The sequence below is a fragment of the Hydra vulgaris genome, chromosome 13 (genome assembly GCF_038396675.1).
Source record: "Hydra vulgaris chromosome 13, alternate assembly HydraT2T_AEP".
Classification (NCBI taxonomy): Eukaryota; Metazoa; Cnidaria; class Hydrozoa; order Anthoathecata; family Hydridae; genus Hydra; species Hydra vulgaris.
The window spans coordinates 46573546-46590871 of NC_088932.1; the positions used below are offsets into that span (position 1 = coordinate 46573546).

General features: G+C 27.8%; 1 protein-coding gene across 5 annotated transcripts in view; it reads left to right on the forward strand.

The window, feature by feature from the left end:
- The window catches only part of LOC101236702 (nephrocystin-1), a 61099-nt gene that overhangs the window by 23557 nt on the left and 20216 nt on the right, over nt 1–17326 (forward strand). For all 5 annotated transcript variants that reach the window (XR_010643215.1, XR_010643214.1, XM_065816284.1 and 2 more), the window contains 9 exons: nt 2161–2230; nt 3375–3408; nt 3634–3661; nt 5395–5446; nt 10706–10790; nt 10878–10969; nt 12918–12993; nt 13470–13522; nt 13667–13738. Coding sequence is in view for 3 of the 5 variants with exons in the window: in XM_065816284.1 (XP_065672356.1) it covers nt 2161–2230; nt 3375–3408; nt 3634–3661; nt 5395–5446; nt 10706–10790; nt 10878–10969; nt 12918–12993; nt 13470–13522; nt 13667–13738 (562 nt within the window). In the remaining 2 variants the exon portion in view is untranslated. The remainder of the gene's footprint in view (nt 1–2160; nt 2231–3374; nt 3409–3633; nt 3662–5394; nt 5447–10705; nt 10791–10877; nt 10970–12917; nt 12994–13469; nt 13523–13666; nt 13739–17326) is intronic.

Here is a 17326-nt window from a genome sequence, read left to right on the forward strand (position 1 = left end):
CTTAGATAGTTGGACTCACTCAGATAGAGTGGGTCCTACTACATTAACAATGCATTTTTTGATCTTGTTTAGAAGAGGAAAAGCATCATTAGAAGACCAGCCCAAATATGACAACAGTATTCCATACAGGGATGAATAAGTGATTTGTAGAAGTATGGAATGGAATCAGGAGTAAGAAAATGGCAGGCACAATAAAAAGAAGCAACCTTTATAGATGCTAATTTAGCAATCAAATGTATATATGGTTTACATTAAAGATCAATAGTAAATGATAATCCAAGAAGACGTAAAGCAGAGGACTCAGTGTCCTATATATATATATATATAATATATATATGCAAAAAAAATATTTGTACAGTTAAAAAAATCATTTTAAAGATTGTGTCAAAAGAGTTTTCCGTTAAAATTTTAAAATTTTTTTTTTAGATATGTTATCCAGTATTCTTTAAAAAACTTTTAACCTATTGAATTTTACACAATTTATCTAATGGTGCATAAAACTAACTGCAAAAAAATAATCATACAGTTCAAAAAATATGACAAATTGATCAAGTTCAATGGAAATAAGTATCGAGTGGGGTCTCCTTTAGCCTTGGTGGCCTCAGCTAGACAATTTGACATTCAGTTGACCAAATTTTGGGTCTCTTTTGTTGTTACATTATTCCATTCGCTCATTATAGCCTCTTTCAAGTCGTCTTTACTTCTGAATGCTCGGTTGCCAAGTTTTCTGTCCAAAATATACCACAAATTTTCTATTGGATTCAAGTCCGGACTTTGAGATCACCATTTCAAAACAATGATAATATTTGTGTCAAAGTATATCTTCCTTTTCTCAATTGTTAAGAAGCATAATCTGATTGGAACCTTTGCTAGTGTGGCTGGGAGATGACAAAAACGCAAGACCGCCAGTGCAATGGATCAAAATATCATCATCAATATGAAAAAAAATAGATATGTTTCGGCGCCTAAATTTTTTTTGAATACTGTGTGTACATATATATATATATATATATATACATATATATATATATATACACACAACCCTCAGAATTAGGGTCGGCATTCGGCAATGCCGACCTAACTGCACCTAAAAGTGTTTGAGGTCGGCAAAAAATGTATGTATGTATGTATATAAGGGTACCTTCAACCCCCCCCCCCCCCCTTTAGATTAATTATTCAAAACTCATTTTTTTCATGTGCTATGACTATCTTTTGTGATTAATTTAAGTTTAATTTTCCAATATTTAGTTCATACTCAGACTCATTTTCTATTGAATAGGTCCCTAATATTGTTTAAAAAAAATTTCTTTGAAAGTAGGTCAACTTATTACTCAAATAAAGGGAAATTTTATATAAATTGAAAAAAAAAAATTTTTTAAAGGATATCAAAAAACTAATAGAAATTTATGTTTTTTTATTTTTGCTATAAAAATTGTAGTTTTTTTGCAATAGAATCTAAAAAAGGATTGACACCAAAGATAACCACACCACATTAAAACACTGAGTTGTAATTTTCTATATAAAGGGGTTTTAAGGCACCGTAATATCTATATATGCATTCATATATAGAGAGAGAAAGGATGTCTTTAAATGATCGTGTGATTTCTTATTGTTCTTCTTATTGGTAATCAATTATGATGGGTAGAAATAAAACCTTAGTTGCACATTTAAAGCTAAATGTTTCTTTTGCCATAAGATTATGTCTAAAATTGAACTTGCACAACAAAGCATGTTAAACAGTTTCGCACATGTCCTAATAAAGTACTATATTGAAAATGTCTAGATAAATAAATCTTAGAATTAGATAAAAAATGCAGATAAAAAAATAAATTATGAATATTAAATATTGTATATTATTTTGTAATATTATCATATGGTATATTATTTTGTTTTTGTCTTCCAATTCTATTATGTATTTATTAGCATGAAATTGGCTGTTTGATAATTGTTTAAAATAATTATTAAACAGGTAATCCAAGGAGATGGAACATAATTTTATAAAAAAACATAATCATAATAAAAAAATTTAATGTTTGATGGAACTCCAAAAACATAATATTGATGTGATTGCTGTCACAACAATTAAATAAAGCAGTTTACATGTTTGGCAAGACACCAAAATTATAACATTGGCATTTAAAATAATTTAAATTTTTATAGTGAAGATGGATGGTGGGATGGAATAAACAAGAAAGGTGAAAATGGCTTAGTTCCAAGTACACTTGTTAAGGTATTTTAATTATTTAAATGTTACAATTAAAATATGTTTTACAATAGTTCTTTAATTAAAGCAAAAAAAATAAACTTTATTCTGAAAATTAAAACTAAAATTTCTTTTTTAATAGTTTTTAACAGCTTTATTTGTTTTAAACATCTAATATTTGTTTTTAACATCTAATATTTGTTTTTAACATCTAATATTTGTTTTTAACATCTAGTATTTGTTTTTAACAGCTTTTTTAACTTTGTTTGATTTTGAACATTACATTTGTTTTTAATTCTTATCTTTGTAATTTTTTTGTATTATGAAACTTGCTCTCAAAGTGCTTTCTTTAGTGAGACTCTTTATAATTGGTAAATATACATGCAATGATTAATGGTAAAATTGATGTGACTTGATGTGTCATTTGTTTGTGGTCCTTGGACTACTCTAGATGATTGGTTTTTTGATTATTTAGCAATTGCTTCTTGCTTGGTTATTAAGAAACATAACTTGATTGGATAAGCTTGCAATTTACACAACTGCTAAAATATTATTTTGCTCTAACGTGCATTAAAGCCTGTTGGTCACATTCAAAATTGCTATGCAGATACTGTTATATTTGATTTTTTAACCTAGAGTTCAGCATTTTAGTGTCCATTTCAGTTGTTTATGAAGTTTTTTATGGCTGTACAAACTGCATACTGACTGTTACCTACTTTTTTGACAATTTCTTTCTAAGAAAATATGTGAAGTTTTAGTAGGGCTCACCTTAATTCTCTATCTTGGACTCAAACTAGGGCAGTGGTGTTACACAAATTTTATCATGATATAAAATCTATCCAAAATAGAAATAAAAAAATGCATCAAGTCTTCTTATGCTGCTTGTTATAGAAATACTTTCTCACAGTTAATAAAATGCATATTTGTAAACAAAAAATGTTAAAATTATGCAAATTTACCTTTAGGCAGAAATTTTAAAAATTTTTTTGTAGGCTAATTAAAATCATTAAAGTTTTTTTGCATACTTTCCATAAGTAACTAGTGGAAACTAGTTATTTATGGAAAGTACATTAGCATGTATTTATACTTCATTTAAATTTTTCCTGTTACTTTTTACTTCTGTTTTTTTCTTTTTATTGTTATTTATAACTATTGTTGATATATTGTTAAGGTTGTGGAAGATAATACCAAACATAAGTTAAATGGTAATAATGTTTATTATTATTTTGTGTTAGTTAAATGTTATTTGTTATTTTTTATTATTGTATATGTTATATGTTGCATATATTTTATAGAGCATTATAGTATATGTTATATGTTGTACATATGCTATAACGCATTATATTATATGTTATCAAGCATTTTTTTGTTAATTACTATTAGGTTTTTTTGCATGTTTTTTCAAATAATTTTTTTTTTTCTTTTAACAGAACTTAGTAGCTCTACAAAAAAGAAAAGGTTCAGATAGAATTTTGTTTACAATTATTTACATATAAATATCAAAAAAAAATTAGTTAAAGTTAATATACACAGTAGAATCTCATTAATTCGGACTCTGAATGGGTATATATATTATGTATGACTTAAGGAATGTCTGACTTAAGCGAAGCTTTTGTAAAAAGAATTCTTATGTATAGAGAATTCAAAGGAATTGAAAGTTTGTCCGACTTAGTAAAAGTCCGACTTATCCAGGGTTTCTACTGTGTGTATGTATACATATATATATATATATATATATATATATATATATATATATATATATATATATATATATATATATATATATATATATATATAACGGGTAATAACTGAAAAAATGATTTTCATATCAGGCTATAATAAAAACGAATGTTTAGAAAATGAAAGTTATATTTAATTGAAGGTACATCACTTATCTTTAAGAAAAAATTAATGAACATTCGAATATGATCCATCATTAGCAGTTCAACGTAGTTTTATCATAATGTTGAAACAGGAGCACTGTACAGCATTTATATCAGTTTGAAGAATACATCTTTCGATTTGGATAATCAATTGTTTGCAATTCTTAGCTCTCCAGCTGTTTTTGTATACTAATGAACTCAAATATCCAAAGAAATCTTCAATTGGGCGACATTGAGGCAGGTTTGTCGGTTTGCATTTTTTTGGTACATATGGGATGTTTTGGCTTTCCAAGAAGACTTGTGTTTTTTTGGCATAATGTGGTGATGCTTTATCCGACCAGATCAAGTAAATACCATCTGAATGATATTTTTGAAGAAATGGAATCAATATTTTCTTTAAACATTGATTTTAGTATACTTCTTGATTAATAGCCAAACTACTTGGCTTAAACAATGGCTTGGAAATTCCCCTCTCAGATATGGCAATGTACATCATCACTTTCTGCTCAAACTTGTGTTTATATTTGTATTTTACTTTTGTAGGTGTTGTAGAACTTTTATCTGCATAATGTCGATCATTTCCTGGAACTTGCGTTTTGAAGAGGGAGAAGTAACTTTCGTCATCCAAAGCAAAACATCTCCAAAGTAATTTTGGGTCATCCAACGGCATTGAGATTTCACGGTTGATGTTTGTTGCTCAGTGTATGCCGGTGCTCTAGTTTTTTTTCGGCAGACTATTCCTTGTTTTTTCAACGATTTGAACTTTTCTGCAGCATCTCGTTGACTTATTGAATCATCGTTGTTAAAAGCACCTAAAGCATACAAAGTCTCTTCTTGTTCATTATTTTAGCTGGTCTTCCAATACCACTTTTACGATTGGTTGTTAAGGATGCCAAAATACGGTAAATAGTTGAAATTGGAACATTTTCGGTCTTAAAATGATTTTTAAGACCGAAAATGCATTTGATAGAATTTTACAATGCGCTCGAGTACTACATCTTGCTTTGACAGCATTTTAAACACAACTAAATTATCTGATGCAAAACAAAACATATGATAAGTTTGTAAACAGAGAGTATAGTTTCACATAGGAGTACTTTTCTTTTTTTGACTTTTGTGGTTTGATTTCAGAGGGTTAGAATTATTCTCATTTTTTAGTTATCACCCGTTATATATAATTGTAACTTGAAATGGGAAATAGATAACTGCCTAAATATCTTTTATATTGCATAAATATAAATCTACACTTAAAAAGATCCAAGCAACATTTTATTTGTATTTGTAATAGAATATTTTTATATTATTTAGTGGAAAAGAATTATGGGACAATACTTTGAGGAGAAGCTCTCCACCTGCTAAAGTATGAGTTTTAATTCATAATGGTTTTATTTAATGCACCAATATTACAGCAGCTTTCAAAAGTTTATACTCACTTAATAAATATTTAAAAGTTACGAAACTGTGCATAAATTTTTTTTGATTTAATAAGGTCAATAAAAAGTATTAAGTTTTTTGGTGATACTATTGTTTACTCCAGTAAGAGAAATTTATTATTGTTTTATAGACGCAAATATGATGCATCTAAAGCTATTGAAAGTACATTTTTTATAACCAATGAAAATATCTTCTTTTTTTTATTTATTATTTTTGTTTTAGTTAAAAAGTGAATTCTGTTTTGTAATTATTTAATTATCCAATTTAAAAAATAAGAAATATAATGACTAATGTAGTTTATAACCAATCGTACAATTAACCATATAAAAAGTAGCGCAAAATATGATATCAACTGCAACAAGTATTCAAAACTTATTATCATAGGGGATATTAATTATCAAGAGATTCGAAGGAATGATAATGGATCAACAATACTTAAATCAAACTGTGAACAGAGTGCTATTTTTATAGAGAACTTGAACGATAATTACATTCAACAGTTTGTATACAAACCAACATTCCAAACCGATGTCTCTAAACCAACAAATACACTGGATTTAATTCTATCTAACAATTATGAAAACTTGCATGACTTGCAAATACACCCACAGCTGGGCAAAATAAAACAAGTGCACTATATATTGAAATGGAAGATGGATATTTTGATAACAAATCAAAATATCAAAAAATTCAAATATGCTAATGGTGATAATGAAAAATTAAACCTAGCCTTTTCTAATGTTGATTGGAGTTTTATTTCAGATAATAGTACTATGGACAAATGCTACAAAAAATTCTTAATAAAGTATGATGATTTATGCAATACTTTCACACCTAAGAAACCTTCGTTCCAAAAAATTTCTCACTCTTTCCTAACATTCCTAAATTTATTTAAAAAATGATTAAATTAAAGCGTAATCAATGGCATAGATTAAGAGCAATGAATTTTAAAAATTGTCATTTCTAAATGAATATAAAATGATTAGTAGGATGATACCAGGATCTATAAAAAAAATTACTATCGAATATGAAAAGCAACTATCATTTGAAGTCAAAACTAATCCAAAGTTATTTTATTCATACGCTAAAACTAAACAAAGAACATTACCAAAAATACAATCAATAAGAGATAACAACAACATATTTACTGATAAAAAAGACATTGCAAATTTATTTAATAAATATTTCTAATCAGTTTTTGTGAAAGAAGATGGTAATTAGTTGCCTTATTTTGATAGTAAAGTTAATGCAGCGTTAAACTAGAATTAAAATGATACAATTACTCAAACATTAAATGGAGGAGAATTGCACAATCTTAATGAAAATAAATCTTTAGGACCAGACAGAGTTAGTCTGTATGTACTAAAAAATTGTGTGGAATCATTAGCTCTTTCAATTTCTCTTTTATTCAACAAATCATTAATCTTATCTTCACTACCTACTATGTGGAAAAATGCTAATACAAAATCAATATTTAAAAATCTATATATTTTATTATTATATTAAAGTATCATTTTATATATTTGTATACTTTTAGAAAGTATGATTCAAAAAATTATATTGAATCATCTGAAAAAATATGATTTGATTTCTAAACAACAGCATGGGTTTGTTAAACAAAAATCATGTACCACAAACTTGCTAGAATCTTTGGACATCATTACAAGTGCTGCTCACAATGGTAAGGGGGTTGACTTATTATTCATGGATTTTGAAAAAACTTTCTACAAAGTTCCGCATAAACAATTAATTAAAAAATTATCAGCCTATGGCATTAAAGGGAAGTTGCTAGCTTGGATCAAAAATTTTTTAATCTGTAGAACATAAAGAGAATCATGGGTGAAATTATATCTAATTGGTGTGATGTATTTAGTGGAGTGCCACAAGGATCTGTACTTGGTCCACTTCTTTTTATTATATATATAAACGATTTGCCTGACCGGTTAACCTCTAATTGTAAATTATTTGCTGACGACAGCAAATTAGTTTCAATTATTGACAATGATGAAAGCATTTCAAAAGCACTAAATCTACTTCAAGCTGACATTAATAAAGTAATCGACTGGTGTAATACTTGCGTAATGAAACTCAATAAAGAAAAATGTAAAGTCATGCACATCTGTGATAAAAAATTAATATCATTTGATCTAAAATGGCACAAGCAAGTAAAATCAGCAGTTGCTAAAGTGCAAAGGTCATTGGGTTTGATAAAAAGGATCATCTCGAATTTGCAGTACCAGTTTGGAACCCAACTCTAAACAATGACATAGTAGAACTTGAAAAAGTGCAAAGAAGATCCTCAAAACTTATTCGAGATAAAATACCTACCATATGAAGAAAGGCTTTGGAAATTAAATTTAACAACTTTAGAAAATTGAAGAACTAAGGAGGATTTAATATACCACTATAAAATAACAAATGGTTTACATTTGTTATTTTATAGTAATTGTGAATTGGTTTAAAAATCCCAAATTGGTTTCTCACTAACAACCGACAGTCTTTCATCAAACATATGTGGACATATGTTTGATGAAGTTTAAGTGTTCCTCAAGAAATAATTTCTTTAACAACAGAATAATGAAAAGCTGGAATTCTTTGCCTAACTATATTGTTTGTTCAAGATCCCTAATTTCTTTTAAAGCCAACTATGACAATTTATAACATTAACGGCTGCTATAGCATCTTAGTATGCTCTGCGACAATATATATATTGGTGTTACAGCACATATATTATTATTATAACATTTCTAAATAAGAAATAAATAATGCATAACTAAAGTATAAACTGTTGTCAAATGAATTATTGATTTTTAAATGCCTCAAAGCTGTGATAAGAAACAAAAATCTGAAAAGAGTTTTTCAACTAGAAAGTTGAAAAATCATCTGGAAGTATGACTTTGTTTTTACTGATAAATATAGAAAACAAATGTATTTATGTGTGTTGATGAAAATATAGAAAACAAATTTGTTTGACATGTGTTGTTTACTTTTTTTTGAGATTTTAAACAAGTGTTTAAAATTAAATAAAAAATCATTTTTTTAATTAGTATTTATCAAATTTTTTCAAACGAAAGTAAAATCAGACAACAGCTGTTTGTGTCATCATTTTTAAAGATTTTGCAACATCAAAAAGCTGAAAAGTCAATTAAGTAAACTATGCCCTTTTCTGGAATATTGCAAATACAAGGCACTTGTATTATTCATCCAGCACATCTTACTGCCAAATATTTTTAATTTGAGGAGCTGTATAGAGAAGGAGAATTAAAGCTGTTGTTGTGAACTTAAAGTGTTTAATCTAATTGAAAAACCAACTTATCTATCTTTCTATTGTTATGTTAGGTGGCTATCTGTATTAAATCTTTTGCATAGTTCCAATTTTTTAGTTTGTATCCTCAGCTGTCATAACTGCAATTGCTACAAGACTTTGGTTCGTTCACTAACATCATGCCAACAAGGCCAATAAAGTAATGGAAGCTTTTTGTTTTATTATATAAATGTGTGTATATATTTATATATATATATATATATATATATATATATATATATATATATATATATATATATGTATATATATATATATATGTATATATATATATATATGTATATATATATATTTAATATATGAACATCAAATTATTAATTAAATTAAATTACAAACAAACGGTAACGTCACTTTTTAATGGCTTCTTTAATTTTCATTAAAGCGAAATTTAAAGAAGCCATTAAAAAGTGATGTTACCGTTTGTTTGTAATTTAATTAATAATTTGTAATTAAAGCTGAAGATAGCATCTTCAGCAGTTTGTTTGTAATTTAATTAATAATTTATCATTAAAGCTGAAGATGCAGTTTAATTTAGTTAATTTGTCATTAAAGCAGAAGATCAATAACACTGATAAACAATTGAGTTTTAAAAGTTGTAGCTCTTGACTTGAACTTAGAGGATTAAAAGAGTTTTAGTTTTTAAAAAAGAGTGTCTACACCTGGTTTGAAGCATGCATCTGATCTTTTGAAAAAAAAACTGCACAGTGGGCCATAATATATCAAAAGTTTACTAAAATAGACGACATCTTGGTATTATTATGATTTATAGTATTTTATGTTAGAGACAACATTTGACAGCATGCAACAGTTCTTATATACTTCTTGTTGACCAGAAATGAAGCAGACAATTGTCGTTTTTCTTCAAAAATTAGTTGTACCAATCAAGTTCAGAATAGTTTTGTACCAATCAAATTCATAGTTTTGTTGCCATGAAAAATAAAATAATATCATAACAAATATAAAAACATGAAAAATAAAAGTCCTTGTTCTTTAGATATTATTATAAATAACATAAATTAAAGGTATATTTAGAAATTCTGCAAAAATAAATAAAATTTGACAACTTTTTTGTTTTGATTTACCCTTATGTTGATAAAACATTCAATGGTATAAAAAAATGTGAATTTTTGGTCACCAGGGTATGACTGTTATATATATATATATATATATATATATATATATATATATATATATATATATATATATTTATATTTATATTTAACTTTTATTTCGCTGATTAAACAATATTACAATTTTTCATATAAAATAACATCGTAAACATAAAAAACCTTTATAAAAAATGTTTTTAATCTTTTTTTATTTATAATATATATATACTGTTAAGTATACTGTAAGGATGATGCGTTTATCATCACAACCTTTTCATAGAGCCCCTTTAGTCACTCATTAAAATAAAAACACTTTAATTTTTAAAGTAAAATAAAAATTAAATAAAGCGAAACTCTTTTTTTTTTTTTTTTTTTTTTATTTTTTTTTAGTGTAAAAAACTGAATACAAAAAAAAAAAGTTAAAACACATGAGAAGAAGAAAAAAATAAACATATATATATAAAAATAATGTATATAAAAATATATATATAAAAAATATATATATTTATTTATATTACTTGAGATTTAGATTAGCATATTAATAATATATTCTTTTCACTTTATTTTATATTTTAGTTACTTTATTTTTTTAAATGCCAACTTTAATCCAGCCATTCCTTTAGACAGCCATTCTTTTAGACAAAACATTAAAAATAGAAGAATGAAAAAAAAAATTTTTGTAATAAATTTTTTTTTAAATGTGTATCTATATATAATGTCATTTGAAAAAATCAATATGTTTCATTTTAAATAGATTGGTGTTACAGATGTGTTAAAAGCAATGAAAGCAGTGCCTTCTGGTTTTCGCAATTCAACATTAGGCAAACTCTACAAACTTGGTAATAGATACAATGGAAGTCAACTATATATTTTTGTTAAAAAATTCCACTCATGATATCTTTATTTGTAATAATTTTATTTTGCAGAAGTTAACAGGGCCTCATCATGGGTACATCCAAAGGCAAGCAGTTCTAATGTACAGTTTGATTATCTTTTTTGGGACAACATCAATGAGCAGGTCAATGAAAGTAGTTGTTGATTATTGTTATCTTTAGCAATTATTTACAGAAAAATTTAGTCAAATAATTTAGTAAACTTTTTTTTTTTAATTTAATTTACTAATTAATAATAATTAAGCCCAAAAAAAGTATTATAATATTAATGTGTTAGTGGTGTAGTGGTAGAGTGCTCGCTTCATAAGAAGTTCTGAGTCTGATCCCCCACCATCTCCCTGGTATGACTGCACTCAAATTCTTGTTCCACGCATGCGACCTTGTTCGTCAAGTTACATGTTTTCGAGTTAAAAAGTTGAGAAAGAGTTGTAACCATAATAATAATATAGCCTCCTCAATTATAGTGGCTCTCTTGATCTTGGAAAGTGAATAACATTTAAAGTGTTTTACCGATTTTAAAAAGGCAACTTTAAATAATTGTTAATCAAATTTTACTGATGTAGTTACTTTTTCCTATTTAAATCAATTTGTAATGGCTTTGTGTATTCCTTCATATTCAAATGTATAATAAGTTAGAAAATGTTTTGTTGTTTTTTTAATGAGATTAATTTTGATAGTTACTCAATATAAAAAATACCAATAGTACTATATATGAGAAATACCAATAAACGTGAAAAATTAGTAATATTTATGATATTTTAATCCCCATATTAAACTTGTTATCACGGCTATGATTTTTTTTCTTCTGAAAATATATGTAAATAAAAAGTTAAAACTGAGTTTACTTGTTTGTATCCTTACAAAAAGTTATAGATTAAAAATAATTTAAAATCTTTGAAAAAACCAAAAAATAACTTTTTCGGGAGACTTGGAACAGGGGTTAGGGTTAACATTTTGGGCTAAAATTTGAAATTTAGGGTTTTTACGCTACCCATCACCAGAAAACAGCCAGGGAGATCAACATTTTTAAACTTTGGTTTTTTCGGAATATCCTAATATATATATATATATATATATATATATATATATATATATATATATATATATATATATATATATATATATATATATATATATATATATATATGTATATGTATATATATGTATATGTATATATATGTATGTATGTATAAGTATATATACATATATATATATATAAATATATATATATATACATATATATATATATATAAATATATATATATATACATATATATATATATAAATATATATATAGAGAGAGAGAGAGAGAGAGAGAGAGAGAGAGAGAGAGAGAGAGAGAGAGAGAGAGAGAGAGAGAGAGAGAGAGAGAGAGAGAGAGAGAGAGAGGACAGGGCAGGCAAAATCTATGCGTCTCTGGAGAAGCTATCAATTTCTGTGCCAGCCAACAACAGTTAATTTGCTTTTTATTCCAGTTTTAATTTTTTGCAACTGTTGCAAATGCAACTGTCCATACTTTTTACTACAGGAACAATTTCTATAAAATTTTTTCCATGTTTTATAAACTACAAATGCTATGTGTTAATATTATTTTATATTATTTTAATGATTATTTTAATGTTGTTATAACTTCTTTTGATTATAACTCCTAAATAAAAACATTGACAAACATTTTATTTCCTCGCTACTTTGCTTAAATGGTTTTCTATATTATTACAAACCTGTTTTCAAAGTTTCTGTTACTGATTCATGTTATTGAATAAGTAGATATTTAAACTAAATCAATTTTCCTTGGCACATTTGGTGTTTTCTGTTCTAATGGAACAAGTAGACCTTTGATATTGGTTTTGTTAAATAATAACAACAATAAATCCTTTTTAAAATTGCTGATTTATAATGGCACCTTTATGATTGCTGATTTATAATGGCGTCCCCTATGATTGCTGATTTATAATGTCACCCCTATGGTTGCTGGTTTATAATGGCAACCCTATATTTTATATACTTAATATATTATTTTTTTAAAAGAATTAAACATGAAAATATTTTGTTGATATTTTTTTTAATACTTAGTTACGTTGTCAATCTGTTAGCATATGCAGAATAATTTCTTTAATTTCTGCTCGTTCAATTCCAATACCAGGTGTTGGTAAGATAACTGTTATGCTAATTTTAATATAATAATTGAAGAGTACACAGGAAAAAGAGGCATAGTCACATTAAAAAAGTTTTTAGAAAACAATATATATTTTCTCAAAACTTTTTTAATTAGTCACTATTCTTCATATAAAAAAAAGAAGTCTAAGTATTATGGGAAAAAAATCATTTTATTTATTTAAGGTTTACATTTTTAATAAAATTTTTTAATTTTTATCGAAAAAAATAATCGATATATACTTTCTCAAAACTTTATAAATGTGACTATGCCATTTTTTCCCCTGTGCTCTTCAATTTTTAAAAGTTTAGTTAAAAATTAAAAACCATTTGCCTTTAATTTTGAACTGTTTATATACAATAAAAAATTTGAATTTTATATACAAATAAAATATATATTTTGTGTATACATAAAAAGTCTTTAGTAAATGTTAAACTTATAAGTAGTCTTGAATATTCAACTTTTTTCAGGTATAAATATTTTAAGCAGACATATTTACATTGCACTATGGGACAATTCCAAGGTTTTCATTTAAAAAATCTTTTTTTGTTTTTTTAGTTTAGTTTTTTTTTCTTTATTTTGAGCTGTACTTGTTCACGAACTTTGTATAAAATCTCTTCTTTTTTTTATTAAAATCTTAAATTTTTTATTTATTTTGTGAGTTCAGATTTTAAGCAACATTCATGTTGTTCGAGCTGTTCCAACCAATATTGAAGAAAACTGGGCTTTTACCCCAAAGGTAAAAGTATTAGTGAAGTTTATTGTTATGTAAAATAATATTGTTTACTTTATTGTTTACTTTGTTATTTTGTACTACAATTTGTGAATAATAAAGTATTATATATATATATATATATATATATATATATATATATATATATATATATATATATATATATATATATATATATATATATATATATATATATATATACAGGGCCGTACCAGGCCAACTTTGAGCTTCGGGCAAGCAAATAAAATTGCGCCCCCCTCCCAAAAAAATATACAAAAAACACATTATATATATATATTTACATGAAAAAAAATTAATTATTGATCACAAAATTTATCGCATCAAGTTAAAAGAACAATTTGTCACCAATGTTTCACAAACTTCAGTTCAAGGTCACTTTTCTGGCTTTTTTGGAGGCAAAGTCACTAATGACATCATCAAAATCAAGTGCGTTGGCCACTTCATGTTCAATTGAAACTACTGCCAGACAAGACAAATGTTCTTGGCCCGTAGTTGATCTCAAATAGTTTTTTATGATCTTAAGTTTACTGAAACTTCTTTCACACGTGGCAACTGTAACTGGTAAGGTGATGAAGATGCGAATAGCAATTGCCGTGTTAGGATAAGTATCAGTCAATGAGTATTTATGAATGAGCTGCAAAATGTCCATCGGGCTAGATTTTTCAAAGTTTTCCATCATGGCAGCAGCTTGATATTTAAAGCTTGCCATTTCTGACTTTAAATCTGAAGAATCTAAATCTGCCTTGTAAATTTTAGACAAATTTTTGGCTTTAGTTTCAAGTTTATCCACTGAACTTTTGGAGAGAGAATGTCCACTGAGGAAGTCAAAATCTGAGGATACTGCAGACATAGCTTCAAACCGCCACTCAATTTGTGTGAGAATGCTGTCAAACACAAGGTTGCACTGGGATCCGAAATCTGTTTCTGGTGACAAACGGCAAAAGTCAACTTCAGCTTCATAAAGTGCCATCTGCTTCACTTTGCGCTTTCTCTTCATAGGAAAGTCTCCTTCAATTCCAATTTGGATAGCTGTTTCTGCAGCAGCTTTGATAATGTTGTCCACCCCAACATCTCTCAGATTCTGAATGGAAGCCTTCAGTCCTTTCATTTTTTTTGCTGCAATGTCAATTGAAATGTTTTTAGACTGAAGCAGTTTGTTTTCCCGGTCAATTAAAGAATGAATTTGACACCAAAAATCCAAAAAACACAGAAAACTGAAATCAATTTGAATGATGAGCTCTTTTGCACTGCAAACTGAGACAGCATTTGTCTTGGGAATGTGAATTATGGATTCCAAAACTTGAAGAACTTCTTTTATTTGTCTGTGTAATGGGATGATTGCTTCTTTTTTGGCAGACCATCTTGTATCACTATTTCCCTTTTGTGAGATGGTCAATGTTTTCATCAGTTTTTCCCATCTTAAGGTAGAACTTGAGAAAAAGTTAAAGATGGCTTGAACTTTTCCTAAGAATGTAATCATGAGTGGAGAAACTTCAGCACCATGGACACCAACAAGGTTCAAAGTGTGAGCTGCACATGGAACAAATCTTGCAAACTCATTTAGAGAATGGATGTGAGCTTGGACGCCATTATATTTTCCAGACATATTGGCTTCATTGTCGTAACCTTGGCCCCGACAATCAGAAATGCTCAGGCCATCCTTCTCCAGTTTTTCGGTGATTTCAGCTGCAAGGCCCTTTCCAGTTTTTTCGTGAGATTCAATGAAGTCCACAAAGCTTTCCTCAATTGTACAGGTTTCCTCAGTGATGTGGACATACCTGATTATTTGGGTCATCTGCTCTTTGTGGGAGGCATCTGGAGTGCAGTCAAACAAAACAGAGTAGTATTTAGCTTCTCTGACATTTGACAAAATTTCATTCCTGACTTTCTGCCCAAGTAATTCAATCAGCTCATTTTGAATTTGAGGAGTAAAGTAGGATGTTGTGGTTTTCTTTGCCTTAACGGATGCAACGTGTTCAGCCACTAAAGGATAATAATGGCTTATCAGCTCAATTAAGTTCAGAAAGATGCCACTGTTTTGCTCTCCAATTACTTCTGTTGAACCCCGAAGGGCAAGATTGTTCTTGGCACAGAACAAAATTGCATCAACAATCACTTTCAAGATATCTCTCCACTTTTTCATCTCTCCGTTGATAACTCTCTGCAGATCAGAATCCAAGGTCTTTCCTTCCTTGAGATTTTTTTCCAGATTTTTCCAATAAGAATAGCATCTTTAGTGTTCATTGCTGTTTTCGTGTTCTGGAATTCTTGGGTTTAGTTTTTTCCAGTCACAAAATCCTTTTGAAATTTCTGAAAAATTGTTGGTTTTTGTCGTTGAAAATAGCAGACAGCAAAAACAAAACAAAGAATCTTTTTTGTTGCTGTACAGCAGCCAGTAGCGAACAAATTTTTCACCATTGGGATGAATTTTTTCATACCATTTTGAGCTGAAGTGTCGCATTCTGTTGTCAAAGTCACAAAGTGTGTTTGGGAAAAATTCTCTTCTTTCTTGCTCCGGCCCATGCTGAATCAAAAAGCACCTTGTTTTATCTGTCATTTTAGGCCATGTAGCTGGATCACTGTGTTGAAAGTTTTCTCTTGAGGTTGCTGAGATTTCAGGAGGAAATTCACTGTTGCCCATTTCAATTGGTTTGGAAAGCTGAGAATTTCTATCTTCTTGTGCTTCTGAATCATTTGGTCCAAATTCGTCTTGACTTTGGCCAATGAAAATCTCCTCTTCAATTAATTCCAATGGATGATATGAATTTAAGTCAGTAATTAAAGATGTAGCAGCAACTTCAGCTGTTGAATCATTATCAACTTCATTGTAAATATCCTCTGAAATAATTTGTTTTTCCACAGAAGAGTTTGTTACCAACCACTTCTTGAAACAATTTCTTAGTTTTGCGTCACTTTCAATACGGTCTCTTCTTTTCTTCTTAAATTCAGCACCAGATAATTTTTTTGCACGATTCATTGTAAAAAATAATGTTCAGAAAATACAACTTTTTATTTTTTAATTGCGCTCTTCTATTATTTATTTTTTCTTTTTTCTCTTCTTCTCCCTCTTTATTTTTATTATTATTTGCTTACTTTACTTTCTTTAGCTTTCATTTCATTTGTTTCTTTATTTAAGCCGCTTAAATTAAGCGTTCTTTTTTTTAAATTCGAAGTTCTTTTTGTCTTTATTTTTTTCTTTTTAGAATAATTTTTAATGTGTGCGTTAAATTAATTTATATGATCCTTAATGAATCATTTGTTCATATTATAAATAATTATTGGTTTTTAATTGTCGTTCTTAAATTCAGCGCCAGATAATTTTTTTGCACGATTCATTGTAAAAAATAATGTTCAGAAAATACAACTTTTTAGTGTTTAAGGGCGCTCTTCTGTTTGGTAAATGAGCTTTTATTTTAAAGTTCGTCAGGAGGCGCAATTTTAATTAATTTTCTTATCAACATAAAAGTGACGCCACGCAAATTAGTTTCATGATGTGAAAATAAATTAATTAATTTGAGGAATTTTGCGCCCTCCCAATTTTGGCGCCTCAGGCCGCAGCCCGGCTGGCCCCGC